The sequence below is a fragment of the Mycteria americana genome, chromosome 1 (genome assembly GCF_035582795.1).
Source record: "Mycteria americana isolate JAX WOST 10 ecotype Jacksonville Zoo and Gardens chromosome 1, USCA_MyAme_1.0, whole genome shotgun sequence".
Taxonomy (NCBI): domain Eukaryota; kingdom Metazoa; phylum Chordata; class Aves; order Ciconiiformes; family Ciconiidae; genus Mycteria; species Mycteria americana.
Window position 1 is genome coordinate 99,728,350 of NC_134365.1, and position 15,193 is coordinate 99,743,542.

General features: G+C 39.4%; 2 protein-coding genes across 8 annotated transcripts in view; one reads left to right on the top strand and one right to left on the bottom strand.

Annotated features, from left to right (window-relative positions):
• The first annotated feature begins 315 nt into the window (after positions 1-315).
• HHLA2 (HHLA2 member of B7 family) lies at positions 316-13,227 on the top strand. Of its 6 annotated transcripts, none has more exons than XM_075515002.1 (10): positions 316-389; positions 922-1,073; positions 1,700-1,790; positions 2,538-2,680; positions 3,143-3,239; positions 4,995-5,315; positions 5,771-6,031; positions 7,886-8,176; positions 10,711-10,799; positions 12,110-13,227. In XM_075515002.1, exons 5-10 carry the CDS (start codon positions 3,176-3,178, stop codon positions 12,134-12,136), a joined length of 1,053 nt encoding a protein of 350 aa, XP_075371117.1. In that variant the 5' UTR covers positions 316-389; positions 922-1,073; positions 1,700-1,790; positions 2,538-2,680; positions 3,143-3,175; the 3' UTR covers positions 12,137-13,227. The 6 variants fall into 6 exon arrangements, with proteins under 6 accessions (XP_075371117.1, XP_075371144.1, XP_075371106.1 ...); XM_075515029.1 differs by having other exon boundaries at positions 922-1,061; XM_075514991.1 differs by lacking the exon at positions 2,538-2,680.
• MYH15 (myosin heavy chain 15) overlaps positions 12,988-15,193 on the bottom strand; it is a 51,042-nt gene continuing 48,836 nt past the window's right edge. For both annotated transcript variants that reach the window (XM_075514970.1, XM_075514961.1), the window contains exons 42-43: positions 14,990-15,127; positions 12,988-13,130 (exon numbers count right to left, since the gene is read on the bottom strand). In XM_075514970.1, coding sequence (XP_075371085.1) covers positions 13,113-13,130; positions 14,990-15,127 — 156 coding nt within the window. In that variant the 3' untranslated portion in view covers positions 12,988-13,112. The remainder of the gene's footprint in view (positions 13,131-14,989; positions 15,128-15,193) is intronic.

Consider the following 15,193-nt stretch of genomic DNA (forward strand, 5'->3'; position numbering starts at 1 on the left):
GTTATCATTAATGAGTTTGTTCAACAAAGCCAGGTGAAAGAAATGGTTAAGAGAAAAAGCTTTTTAAGCCCAAAGAGGGAGAAGTGAATGCAAAAGGTCTGGAAGGTTTACGTGTGTAGAAATGTGGTTCATGCTACAGAAACAACTGCTTTCATTTGTGGGACAGGAATGAACTTGCATGTTAAATACTTGAGCTCTGGTATTTGCAGGTGTGGCCGTGAAAGGAGCAGGGAAGAGCCAAAGTTCCACAGCTTCGGGAGAGCTGTATATTGGTTTTATTTTTTTATATATATAATATATATAAAATATATATATATAAACCCTGCCTGCAAGAAACACCTGAAACAGCAAGACTCTGAATTTTTTGGCTACTTGTGAAATCAGAAGAGGTAAAAAACCCCTGACATTCTTATAACAGCTCTATGGCTTTGTAAGTGTACGGGGTGGGGGAGGTGGGGAATATGATATGTGTATACTGAGGTAAAACACAGTACTTCTGATCTACTTCCTAAGACAACTTTGGATGTTTAGAATGTGGGATCCTTCTTCCTGTGGGACTGTTTCTCAACAACTGAAGTTGTTGGAGTTAGCATTTAAGTCGTAAGGGTTTCATTGGGGGGAGGCAGAGAATTAAATTTTTTTTTTCTACTACAGAAAATGCCTCCTGAAGATTCAGTGGGGAGATTTTGGAAAGCTAGTATAATTGTGGCTAGTATGAGACTTTAGTAGTATGTGATTAACATGGCTTTTTTAGAACTTTTTTCTTTCGTTTTTCTTGTTTGCTTTTGGTAAAACTTGAAATCCTCAGGCATTTCCAGTCCTCATAAGCGTGCGTGTACTTGAAATGTGCTGTTGTTAAGTTATCTTGGAAAGGAATTAATCAGAATCCTTTTTACTAAGGAATAAATAACTCTTTGACAGGGTTAGGAGAATATTACAATATGCATGGCTGTTCTCAAAGTGGGTCACCGAGGACAGTTCACTGAGCAGAGATTGATCCTGATGCCTGTATGCTAGGGGAGTGCTCTGATCAGGGTTCAGATGGAATGCAAAGTTCAAAGGTGATGCAGGAGGTAGGACATGTGGTTTGGTCACTGACTAATAGAAAAAAAAGAAAGCATGTACTGACGTTCATTTCCTATAGTGGCCAAAGCAAGTGCAGTGTTGCCCCTACCACTATCTGAGCTGTTCAGTGTTTGGCTTTGCTGTATGTCTTGGAAGATGTATTTTAGTGCCTTGTCTTGCTCTCAGAAACCCTGGCTGAGCTGCTGCCCAGTTGAGCTTGTGATGGTTCTGTATGAAATAAGACTCCTGAAAACTAGCGCATTAGTAACTGACATGACTATAGTGACTTTAATTCTTGTTGTACGCTGTCTGTATAAATAATTTCATATTAATATTGCACTACAAAGCCTTAGGGCATGATTTCTTGGTTGTGCCATTTAGGCCTGTAACAAACCGGAAAAGCATGTTTATTTGGTACTTTGCAGTGCGACTTTTAACTATCAGCATACATGTACTTTATGCCTGTAAGACCCCAGACCTGCTGAAAAGAAGACTGGCCAGAGCCTGCACTCCTCAGGTTTTTCTACAGACCAACAAACACTTTTCTCAATGCACTACGGTGGGAAGACCCAAAGCTAAGATTTGTGTTGAACATGAACATTTTCAGATAACCAGTTATAGTTCTGTATTTCAGTACGGCATTCTGGAGTACAGCTAGAAGATGTGAGGCAGCCTGTGCTGTCCGGGCTTCGCTCCTTGATGCAGCCCCCGAAGGTATCACAGAGGTACTGTTGGAACCATGTTACTCTCGGAGCGTCGCTGCCAAACTGCACAGGCTCTCTATTAAACGTGGCAGATCACTCACTAAGGGAAGTTTAGCATTGATTGCAGTTTCCAAAATTCAAACATCAAGCACAGTATATCATATTAATCAAGCTGGAAGTGATGGACAAATGACCAAATGAGCAAAAAAAAATCCAATAAAACATGATGTATGCCACTTGCCAAGGCAAGGAGGAAAAGAAGGAAGATACTCGCAATTGCTGCTAACATGGAACAAAAATATATATCATAAGTGCTTATTTTACTCTTGCATCATCTCTGTCTCAGGTTTAATATTTTGGTGGCCATCTGTTGGGTTTTTTCCCTAATAGAAAAGCGAGAATACGTAAAATAATCACGCTAGTTTTACAAAAGAAATGACATGCAAAAATCCTTGGGATGTAAGATACACATCTACCACAAATACAGTGACACACACCAGTCAAAATTGTTCATTAGTATTAAAAGAACTGGCTAGCAAGCTTGGCTAAATGTGTGCCCTGTGTAAGTCAGGAATGGTACCTATAGCTGTCCTTTGGGGAGAGGAAAAGGACTGGGGGAAGCTCTTTAGACTCCTTTCAAGCTATTATTTGATTCATGAGGTAATTTCTCCATTGTGGTACGCTGTATTTTAGAATAGTGTGCCTGAGTGGAGGAAGAGTGTGGTCTATCAGTTACAATAAGATTATTCTTTTTTTGTTGTGCACAAGAGCTTCCACTCTATTGTCATGTAACTGACAAACCAGAAGATATGATGGGAGAACCTCTTCCTTCTTTGCATTCCTACCCTAGATGTCCATACGCACATCTTTGGAAGTTCAGCTGATGCCCTTTTGATCTGGTGAAGAGCAAAGTGTGAAAAGTCCTTTATATTTGCAATATTTGCAAATGCAGGCAAACTTCCCACCTCAGAAAGCCAAATGTTGCAGTAATCAGGAATATATTTCAGGAAGCAGAAAAATCTGGCTTGACAAGGGATGTCTTATATCCTTTTAGAAATTGTATGTCTCCATTTTTCCTTGGTGTCCTCTTCATAAATGATGAAGAATAATGTTCCCTAGCCCTGTAAGAACACTGAGGGTAAACACTTTCTATTTATTAAAAATAAACAGAAAGTATCAATCTGCAAAGGATTACATAGTAATGAGAGGGCCTTAACCATTATGAAATGTGTAGTATTACATAATGACCTTAAGGCCAAAAATCTGGGCCAAGACTGTTGCAAACAAAAAACATAATACAAAGGAAATTATATAATTAGGGTATGTCTTTTACCTGCATTTAAACAGGTTTTCTCCCTTTCTTTTGTTGTCAGTTTGACATGAGTCTGCTATGAACCAAAGAAGACATGAAGGGACAGAAAATATCATGTCTTCTCATCCGTTTATGTCACATAGGTGCTACACTTTGGGGTAGGTTTTAGCTCTATTGTTTATGAAAAATAATAGAGATGACAATTATTACTGATTTTTTAATAGGGCAAATTAATTAATTCAAACGCTGTTTATTAATAGTAAAGAATCAATTTGGGGTAATGTAAAACACTCCTAAAGCAAAAGATGACTGTTTGGAAGATGGCTGCATGGATGGCCATGGTCATCAAGCACATTGAGCACCTGAACTGTTACCTGCCCACGTTTCTGCCCCATGGCTTGGCTGGTGGAGTGCATTGTGCTCAGCAGGCAGTAGTTGTCAGTTCATACTGAAAATGGGTTGAAGTATGTTGACTTTGCCCTGAGATGGCTGAGGAAAAGTCATGTGGATTGCCATGCTGGCTGAGCTGGAGAGGGCGTCAAAATTTCCGAGAAGAAAGCTGCAGGAGGACACGTGCTACCAGCCTAACAGGTTGTCTGACCTTGCCAAGAAGGTCCATGTGATGATGCTGAGTTCATGCAGTCAGTTTTTAAAAATATGAATTTAAAATTGTTCTTTTATGCCAGCAAGGCCTAAATTAAATGTTAACAGCAATCAGATGCTACCACTTGTGTGAATTAATTTGGAGGAATCCACACCTTAATTACCTCTGGGGGCTGGGACAGAGCTCCCTGACACTATCTGTGGTGGTAAAGATGTTTCAAGAAGTCCTGTCCTTTGTGTTGGTTGCACCATCACGTCCTTTTTTTCTGCGATGGTACAACTGCTTGGCACTATGTGAGGTTATTGGTAACCCGGGTCATTGCAACATGGCACTACGAACATTTGAGCAAGTAGCAAGCTGCAATTCAAAACGTTTTGAGATTGAAGGTGATGCTTTAGGAAATGCATTTGAAGCTAAGGTGGTGGTGTGCTGATTTGAATATGTAGGTGCTTACTCAGGTGTCATGGTTTAACCCCAGCTAGCAACTAAGCCCCACCCAGCCGCTCACTTACTCCCCCCTGGTGGGATGGGGGAGAGAATCAGAAGGGTAAAAGTGAGAAAACTTGTGGGTTGAGATAAAGACAGTTTAATAGGTAAAGCAAAAGCTGCACATGCAAGCAAAGCATGGAATTCATTCACTACTTCCCATGGGCAGGCAGGTGTTCAGCCATCTCCAGGAAAGCAGGGCTCCATCAAGCCTAATGGTTACTTGGGAAGACAAACACCATCACTCCGAACGTCCCCCCTTCCTCCTCCTTCCCCCAGCTGTATATGTTGAGCATGATGCCATATGGTCTGGGATATCCCTTTGGTCAGTTGGGGTCAGCTGTGCCAGCTGTGTCCCCTCCCAGCTTCTTGTGCACCTGGCAGAGCTGAAAAGTCCTTGACTAGTATAAACATTACTTAGCAACAACTAAAACATCAGTGTGTTATCAACATTATTCTCATACTAAATCCAAAACACAGCACTGTATTAGCTACTAGGAAGAAAATCAACTATCTCAGCTGAAACCAGGACAGTATCCACTCTGTCCTGATACGTATCTACTTATCCTTGTGCTAAGATACATATCTACTTAAACTGATTATAAATTCAAAGACCAGAGCTCTACAGTATAATATTGATTAAACTGAATGAAGACCCTTGCTGTGCCAGAGACTCACGCTACAGAAAAGCCATGAAAGAGCCGTTGGCATGCTCGGTAGGAATGTCCTGCCTGCCAGAGCATTTTCTTGTCAGGGATAAGGAGGGGCAGAAATATGCTTGTAGACTAGATTTAACTTCTTCATTTGTACTTACGGGCTTTAGGTTTTACAGAACAGGAAACAGTAACGGGGCTGTTTTCCAAGGATTGCATCCTCCCTTGTCCTTTCCCAGCTGGGGAGGATGAAGTAATTTACTGGAAGAAAGGGGACAAAACTGTGCACAGCTACTACTACCAGAGTGATCAGCTGGAAAGACAAGACCCGGATTACAGACATAGAACACACCTTTTCCATGAGAACATTCCTAGTGGAAATGCTTCCTTGAAACTTAGTAACTTGACCGTGACTGATGAGGGCTCTTACCATTGCTACGTGGGAACAAAGCAAACTAAAACAGAAGTGGAAGTCACGCTGCGTGTAAGAGGTCAGTAGGATTGCACCAGTGGAAATGAGATTACACCAACAGATTTTCTCATGTTATTTCTCACATGGAATCAAAATCCTCCAACCCAACAGAGCACCTTTTGGGCCTGATGGTATTATCAGGCAATTCATTTTTTCTCTGGTGAAACATTGCAACATGAGTTGAAAAATTTCAGTGCAGCACTTGTTCTTATAACCTGCTGCACCATGATTTCTAAAGGGTAACTAGGTAGTATACTTGAGTTTTAAAACATTATGTGGCTCCTCAGAACAGTACAGACCCTAGCATTGACAGTAAGTAATGCTATGCTTTCTTCTGAAATCAAACACAGATTAAATTTTGTTCTCCGTTATGTTTATTCTCCCCAATGTTATTTCAAAAGACCAATTACTTCAAGTTAGAAAGGATTTTGAAAGTAGTAGGAATGATTTTTAAATTTTTTTTTAAATCTACAGTTTCCTCTTATTACGCACTGGAATACCAAAAGACAGACACAGGAAGGATGCTGAAGTGCTATGCCTTTCTCACTTATCCAGTACCACATATATCTTGGGTACAAGGCAATACATCCATCCAAGAAACAGATCGGCAGGAAACCAAAGATGGAGTTCTCTATTCTCTTAGAAGTGACCAGAACATTATAAACACAGCTGATCCTTACTACTGTCATATTCATCTCCCTCATGAAGAGTGGGCTGCTGAATGGAAGATGCAAGGTAGGAATGAATGGAAGTCTCTTCCTGCATTGTTACTGAATGTCACAGCTGGTTTCAGAGCCAAATTAAATACACTATTTTCTGCAGTGGGGCAACATGGATATGGGATGGTGCAAAAGGATGCGCCTTCCTCTTTGAAACTCATCTGTTACAGGGCAGCATATGTCCAAGAAGTAGGGATAAGAGGGGGTAGCTCACACTTCTGTAAGTTAGCTTTACTCTGAACATTTTTTCCATATCAGTTTCATGTTTCAAGAGGTGCATAATAATCAAACTTTACACTCTATCAAGAAAAGAATGAACTCGGATAAAATACATGGAAACCTTAGTGAACCTGTGGGTTATATGAGGGAGGGGAAAGTTTGCCTGCTGCTCTAGATGCGGATGCTCCTTAGTCCATTCCCCATCTTTTGCAAGAGTATTTTCAGTACCATTTGATGCTTTCATTGTGCTTCTCTTCAACTGCATTCTTAAGTGCCCAGGCTGAGTGCTGGGGGGTGCATGGGAGTAGAGAGCAACAAGCTTGCATTTGAGCAAACAGTGACTCATTTTGTTAGTTAAGGAAAAACAAGGCTATGAAATTTCAACCCTCCATTTTGTCTTCCTCCTGAATTTCACTGGAAATTCAGTTCAAGTAAATAGCTGGTACTTTTCAACCTCTCCTGTTTCTTAGGAAATATTTTTTAATTGGATCAAGAGCAAAGCAAGAGCAATTCCCTTGTGAGATGTGCATGGCTGCTTCCATTGCCCTGATTTTCCCCTGAAGTGTACCCAGACACTCTCAGTTCCTAATCCACTGCATGTGCTTCAGAACAAGATTGCAGTTTCTAATTTACATACAATAGCTTAGAATATGGAAGGGTTCAAGTATGGCATCATAGTAGGTAACAAGTGCACTATAAGTGTCTATTTTTTTAATCTATCCTTCTGATCCACAAGAGAAAAAGGTACATTTCATTACACTTTTGTTTGCATCCATCTATCCTCTCACTGGAACATTTTGAAAATATACTGCTTTCCTTTTCCTTATATAATAGCAGTGTGGGGTACAGTTTTGTTTTCAGCCCCATGCCTCCTTTCATTCAGGCCCATGAACAGAAACCAAGCATGGCTATACCATGTCAAAATAACGTATTAGTTTCCTCTCCAGCAGACTGCCAGCCACCACAGCCTCCTCTTTTTCCTTCCTTTGCAGCAAATCCCTGCTGTCAAATTGATAGTTTTGCTATGATATTAATTTGTCTTATATTAGTATTTTATACATTAGCTATTAGTTCCACTTACCTGCTCTTTCCTTCCCTTTCCTTTTTTTTAAAGCTATTCATTAATTGTAAGTGTTCCACACAGACAGGTAAAGTAAGTCCACCATAGCTGAAAGTTATTTCTAACTAAATACAATCTTTTTATTCTTTTAATTAAATTATGGTGTAACCGTTTTACCCTTTTGCTTTAAATGTGCAGGTATCTGATTAGTTGCATTTTCTCTCTGCTCCCAACATGTGGAATTTCATGCTGCTTTACACAGTAACTTAGACTAGGCTAAATCACTTTTATTAATGAGCCCCCCAATTAGAGGAGAAATAGGCAAATGAAAACAAAATAATTTTCATAAGTATAGCTAATACCAATTAGATATTTTAATTTTTTTAATGTAAGATATGTTTGCTTTTAAAATCTTCAGATGCTTCTAGAAGCATACTGTGATGTTTGAATATGGTATCAAAATAGTGAAATATGTTTTTATGTTGTCCACAGTAGTATCAGACTTCAGAAAAAAATCAGAAAAATGTCTAAATAACCTTCACAGTATTTAAAAAAAAAAAAAGCAGAGGGTTCTTCAATTATCTCTTTCAGACCAACTGTCTAATGTGGAAGGAAGTAGCATTGCAATTCCTTGTGAATACAGCAATAACACTGCAAACACTGAAGGTTTCAGTGTTGTCTGGACATTAAACAGAAATGCAGTGATCTCAGTCCTGGCCTCCTTCGATGGTACATCTCACTCTTACCAGCCTCGAGTCCAGATTAATCAAAATGACTTTTCACTGATGTTGCGTGATCTTACTGCAAATGACAGTGGAGAATATCTGTGTAATATTTCAACACCTCACTGCACAAAACTTACTGTGAGAACTTTGCAAGTTGGTAAGTTGCCACTCTTTCCATTTCGGAGGACGGGGACCGGTGAGGGGGATGCAGAGCCAAAGGGTCAATCAGAAATCTGTAATATATTGAGAAAAAATCATCTTGTGTAATAAGTATACATGGGTAGAAGAGATATTTAATTATTGTTGTCCCAGGAAAAAAAGGTTACCTAAGATGTATTTATTTAAAGACTCGAAGTTTCTTTTTTTCAATTAGCAGCTTGTTGTGGCAAAGGTCTCAAAATCGGTGGCTGCCCTCTGTTGCCACCAACTGCCCTCAGAGCTGAGGGCACAGGGAAACTCTCAGAATCATGTCCTAAATGCTCTGCTAGTAGCAAATACGGTCTTTAAAGGTAGCAGGGAGATGAAGGGAGGCCCAAAGGTGTGGTATAAATGTGCCTGCAGAAGAAACCTTGTTGAGGAGAGTACACAGTTGTTATTTTCAAAGCTTTAATTCTACACAGCAGGCCTTTTTTACACCTGGGGATATATGTTTATATTAATGCCTGCATTTTTATGAACTGTAGTAAATTTCCAACTGTGAAGTCTTAGTTACAGTTATTTCATTGTCTCCAGTTTCAAGGAGACTTACTGATTAACTTTTCTATCTATTGAAAACTCTTACCAAAGGTTAAAAAAAATTACTCCAGCTTTCTAAAATTATAGTGCAAACAAGTTACAGACTTGTTAAAAAATAGTATGCTGTTTGGGATGCAGCCTCCTTAAACCTCAGTCCAAAGGGAGGAGAAAAAAAAAACATTCAAACAGTAGCACATAGGCATTTTACGCAATTAAATACAATCACCTAAAAGACTGAGAACTAATATAGGGCACCTCATTTGGTTTTTTTTTAAGAAAGAGGAGAACTTGAAACAAGCCAGTAGGACATGAAAAATAGAGGCAACATAGTAGAAAAAGGGCTAGAATAAGTGATAATAACTGCATATTTTTGTCTTCCTTTCCCCCCCTCCCCCATGATAGCTTAGTTTCAGTCTGAAGACTTGATGTAGGGTGTGTTTTAAATGGCAGTGGCTATATGCTATCTGAAGGCGGGGAGTTAGATTAAAGAAAATGATTAAGTCAGACTAACACGCTTCCTTGCAGCTCAAATTCCAGCATGATCTTCCTTATCCTGTAAACCTAATATTGTGCCTCTGAAGTTGAGAGCATTGAAAACCTCCAAGGAGTTACAGACTTAACAGATGCTCCTAACTTAGGTGCACAAGTCCATCAGTCTCCCTGTACATTTACTGGAGACAAACACATGCACCTGTTCAGTCCAAATATGATCTGGATCATCCTCTACAACTGCCTTTCTCTAGCTGCTCTCTGCAGACGGATCTTGCAATAGCCATAGGTGATACCAAGAGAGAGTATCCACTTACCAGAGAGGTTAGCATCTTTGTGGCAGCACAGGCTGAAAGCAGATGAGCAGATAGAGAAGTAGGGCATACGGGAACGAGTATGTTGGATAGCGGTCATAGCACAGAAGTTGCTTAACTGTCAGAAAGATTTCCAAGTGGCACTGGGAAGGAGACTTTTAAGGGGAAAAGTGAGATGAATTTTATAATCATTTTGGAGGCATTCTCCTATGTGAAGCAAGGTCACAGCTTAAAGCTGCTCTACCAAAGGAACTGACAAGATGTAAGTATAGGCCTGCATGTAGGGACAGAGCCAAGCTAAAGGCGGTGACTAGATTAAATGCTCTGTTTTGGCAGTTTTCATTTTTGAACTGTTTGCTAGACTTCCATAGGGAGTTTCCAGAGGAGTGTAGAATTTTTCAAATTCTTTGGATGAGATGCAGCAGTGGAAAGGAAGCCTGAAGTAGAAGAACCGTACTTAAAGGAATGAGTCCTCTGGGCCTGAGTGTTCTCATGTTGTTGAAATTGGCTGGCGTAATGAGACGCTTGGTATCGTGCAGGATCAACCTCTGCTAGACAGGCTCTTATCTCCTGTGGAATCCATTGTTACCACCCACCTGAGGATCTACTGCTTCTTGTGCCCACCTGGATTGCGTGGTTGCATCATGAAGTTGGGAAACGTTTTAGATGAAAGTTGTAAAGATTTCACAACAGAAATCATGAAACCTGTGGTCCAAGCTGGGTAACGCTTACCGAGTTGTTCTGCTGGAAATCAGCAGTACTGTTCGTGGCACTGAGCCTGGAGGCAGTGTTTACCATACTGGGCAGCTGAGTGTTTTTAAATGGGACTTGTATTAGGAAGTCATCAAATCACATTACATGAGCACATGTGGAATTTTGTATCAGCACAATTAAGTAAAATAATCTGCTTTCAGCTGTTCACACTTAAGTCATTAAAGTATCACTTGGAAGTCTTATCATATGAGTCAAGTAACTTGAACATTGTTGCATTAGTAACGTTAAAAAGAAACTGAGACATTCGCCCTAAATCATAACTTTTAGGTTATAAATAAGAGAAAAATCATAGCTGTGATATCCTTATTGAACAATAATGAACATTAATTTGCGATATAAAGCACTTCTGTTAAACTTTTTGGAATTTGTGTTTTTAAAGAAAATTCAGGTAATGCTGGGAAAATTGTAGGAGTGATCGCTGCACTGGTGGTCCTGGTAGCCGGAGTCTGTTTCTGGGTCTGGTTGAAGGTACGTACAATCATTAGGGGATTTATTTTTAAAGGTACTATTATGCTTAAATCCAGACCTTGAATGTTTGACCAAAACATAAATTTGATTTTCATGGGTTAAAGCATACAGAAAAGACTGAAAATGTAGGATGATAAATCTCAGCATAAATAAATTGTCCTCATTCTTACTATTTTCTATGTCTGGAAGGCCCCTTTTGGTACATCTATGAAATAGTATTTTGTTTGTAAAATGTTAACATGACCTTCCCTTGACAAGATGCTCTCCTGTGCTCTATAAAAAGATAAAAGAGTTGGTTACCCTTCACAAAAACTTCACTGATAACTTGCTTTAAAAACAATCACACTGGTTAATTTTCTCTCACTTGTGTTTAAGACCAAAAAAACCCCAAACCAAAACATGGAGTCACTCAAACAATGCACATACCTAGTCTTCATTAGGGCTCAAATTACTATTTCAATTATATCCAATGTCAAAACTCACCAAAACTTCAGTGTGAAAAGTTATACTACTTCTTTGTTTAGGAGACTGTTATAACTATATGGTCCCTGATCTCATCTGTCTACACATCTGTCCTATTAACTAGAGTACAGCATCTTCAAGTGGATGCATTTTATTCTTGTGCATTTGTAATAGGCTGGCTCTGTCTCATAGTATTCTCTCTCCTTCCTCTGCATTTGTGGAGAGTTTCCTTAAAAAAACAAACTTTAGCTCTTTAGGGAACATCTTTCTGTGTCTGACAGTACAGCCCTATCCATGGAGAGATATACCTTCAAACTCCCTGGGCCTTAAGATTTTGTCACAGCCTGAATTTGGTAAGCTCAGGAGACGTTTTACGATGGTTACCATGAGGTTCGACAAGAACACACCAGAAAGACAACTCTAAAATGATTGAGTCTCAGTCTTTTTTCACTTTTCTCTTGCTTAGAGATTCACTTGTATGCTTCTTATTAGTCAATTTTAATGCTAACATGCTTTAGAGATGATGAATACTTTTGAGATGCAGCTGTTTAATTTAAAGAATTTAAGCAAGATTCATTTATCTTGGGACCTGTTGAGACCTTTAACATATCATAATCAGAGGAAGTGGAACAGTTTACAGGTTAACTCAGCTCCGGTTACATCGATGGAGGACTAGATGGAAGAAATAGGAATGTTTCTGCACTGTTAAGTGGATGTTTATTTTACTCGGCTAATGTTAAAATGGAAAATACTGACTTAGCTTTATAGTGAGTATGTCTTGTTATGTTCCCACTAGAGGATTAATTTTACACATCAGTAGTTCTTACAAACATTTTCGTTTTGACCAGAAATGCAGAAGAACAGGAATCCTGTGAGCACCTTCACATTCCAGAAGAAAATCCCGCTCTGCACCCACAGATGTTGCTGAGTTTGCTTCTGAAAAGAACAAAGAGTTCCTTCACCTTCCCTATTGAGTTACACTGAGCCACAGGGAAATGTGATTATCTGGGCAACAGTAACAAACAACTGAACTGATATTAAAAAAAAAAAGTCAGTCAATTGATACTTGTATGTGAGGAGTCAGCATGAAAAATTGGAACTTGGATATCCTAAAGGGACTATGAAAAAGTTTCTACAGAAGAAGATTCAGTTTTGAGGGATTTTTTTTTTTTTTCCAGTATGAGGGAAAGAGATGGGCTTCCAGTTTTGCACTTCATGTAGTATTTTAATTTCAAGCAAAGACAACTTCCTTGATTAAAAGTGGAAAAGATCTGAGAGAACACCCTATTTCTGAGCCACAGGCAGTCCTGAGGGGACATGTCCCTCCACAGCATCTCCTATGTCTTTCCTGCAGCTGGCAAACAAGTCCTTTGGCTGGTAGAAGTGGAAGCTTCTAAACTGACTGTTCATATGAAAAAGCTTACATTCTGCTCTCCTACAAAACTCATACAGACTCTGACTGGCAGGACAGATGGAAGCTGGGTTATCCCAGCTTTAAGGGCTGTCCCCCTGCACAGGTTTAATCTGTGCTGCTTTAACAATCTGCGCATGAAAATACCTGAGGCTGTGAAGCATGACTGGATTTGCCCTTGGTTTTGATTTTGCCAGAGATCTGCCAATTAGGATTTGTTCCAACATAATGAAGTGGGCTGTTGGCAAGATGTAATCTTTTATTGATCCCTGGGGCTTGGCAAAATAGAAACACAAAGAAATGAATGGAATACACTATACAGTCTCTTTAGATTTTCACTTGATGTTTATTTCTGTAAGTGCTTGGTTTTTTCTACATCTGCTTTCAGTTGTGCCTTATTATATCAAGCATCTTCTCATATCTGTCAGCTTGGACTGTACTTATTCCTCTTCATGAACCTGAAATGCAATTGAGATAGTATACAACTGTTAAAAATGGAAGTGTTGAGGGGGTTTTAGAGTAAGTTCACAAGTAAATGACAAAAGCTTCTCTTCACTAATGCTTCTGCTCCCTGGTATTACCAGTTTTTATCTGAAATAGACTAGCACCAATCTAGCCAACCTTTGCCATCTTACTTCAGTTAACAATACAGGTTTCTTGTCCTCATACTAGAGTATATGTCCCTTTGATAGCAGATGACTTCTATACAACCCTGTTTCAATAGATGGGGGTGTTCGTTCTCAATCACACACGCTTCCCAGAGTTTCCAGGAACATGGGTACTAGTAGCAGTAGACAAGGTATTTCTAATGCTACATGCTTAAAGTAGTCTCTCCAGTGCCTTTCTCTCCGCAAAGGATGTGTGTCATGACTTTTGGGACAGCACTCGCTGCCTGAACGTGTTTCCTGGCAGCTACTGCCATTACTGCCACAAGTCCCTTTTTGCGGAGATGACACCTCTGCATGTACCGTTGAGCTCATCTTTTGACAGCGCAATACTCTGCTATAAGCCAGAGCTGGAACTGGTGTTGACAAACTAACATCTGACTAATAAAAACAGGCACCCGTTTTTCTATGACTTTTGCGTATTTGAGGCAGAAAGAGGATACTAGTAAGATACAGGGAATAAACAGCACTCTTAACAGTATTTAAAAAAACCAAATTACTCTAATGGTTTACCTATTTCAGTGTCTGTGTAATGCCATGACTTTGTGAACTTACATGAGTTTTTGGTAGGGCTGGAATAATTTAAAGAAAAAATATGTGGAAATTTTTTCCTCTTAAAAGCTGCAAAACTTCTTTTGAGCTTCCGTTACAGTACTGCTTCCATCATAGGTAAATGTGTGAGAGACCAGATCTTCATGCAGTTTTAATGTAGCTTTGCTCTAGACCATGGAGCTACATTCATTTATATCAAAGGTGACTTTATTAGTCCAATATAAAAGCAGAAATTGGAGTGTTTTGTCCCACAGAATGGTGAATACAGAAGAGAGAAGGAAAGCATTGGGATCAAGTGTGATAAAAATACCCAAATTGTACAGAAAGTGGTTTTTTTCCTCTTTCTTGAGTCAGGAGCTGTCACCCCCATGAAGCTTACATGACATTAAGCATGGCAGTTTGTTTCACTTGCAAATGAAATAGATAAAGCAATGACCCAGCTCCTCTTTCTATCATCCCTACAAGTAACAACCCCACTCTTATTGCCCTGGTTGCCACATAGGCAACCAAGGCAAGCATAGATAAGCAAAGGTTTGCTTTCAGTTCCAGACCACGTTCTTAGGCACCTTTTAGTTTCATCAATATTATTCTACTACCATTCTGCTCAAAACATCACAAATATATTTCTAATTACTAATAACTTCCTAGCACCTAAGTGACCAATCACTGATATTTTCTTTCCATCCAGCTCTTCAAATCAATACAAGTTCATTGAAAGAGCAATGTTTAAATATCTGGCAATCTGCTAGTGCACATACATAGAGATCTACATCATCATCAGGAGAAAAAGATGGAGCTTTTCAATATCCCTTGCAAAAAAAACCCCAAAATCACCAGTTCTGGAAACTTCTGGCTGCTGAGCACAGAGGTTAAGTGACAACATCAAGAGGAGAGAGAATTCATTTTGCCTAAGCATCAGATTGCTGTCCTAAAGGCTTACCTTAATGTTAAAACAAAGGGTAGGCTGAAACTAAAAAATGAAGTAAACAAGAATTTATTCTAGTTTATGCTATTTTAAGAGATGTAACATCTTCCTGCATACATAGCATCCACTACTGTGTATTAAACAGTCACATTTACCCCATATGGTATAACCATACCTTTTTCATGCCAATATCTCTTGACTTGCTCCTCAGCTTATTAACTTGAGATTCAGCTATTTCAGCCCGTTCTTCAGCATCATCCAGATCATGTTGCTGTTTTCTGTACTTTGAAAGGTACAGGTTGGCTTGAGCTTCCTGGTGAGAGAAAATGGTGCAGGTGATTTCCTCCTGTCCACATGAAACAAAGCTTTCTGTTTGAAG

Excerpts from the sequence above, each read along its gene's own strand:
- HHLA2 (XM_075515002.1), top strand. The coding sequence starts at position 3,176 with ATGAAGGGACAGAAAATATCATGTCTTCTCATCCGTTTATGTCACATA. Across the intron at positions 3,240-4,994 it reads CATAGGTGCTACACTTTGGG|GTTTTACAGAACAGGAAACA; the intron begins GTAGGTTTTAGC and ends TACGGGCTTTAG. Across the intron at positions 10,800-12,109 it reads GTTTCTGGGTCTGGTTGAAG|AAATGCAGAAGAACAGGAAT; the intron begins GTACGTACAATC and ends CGTTTTGACCAG.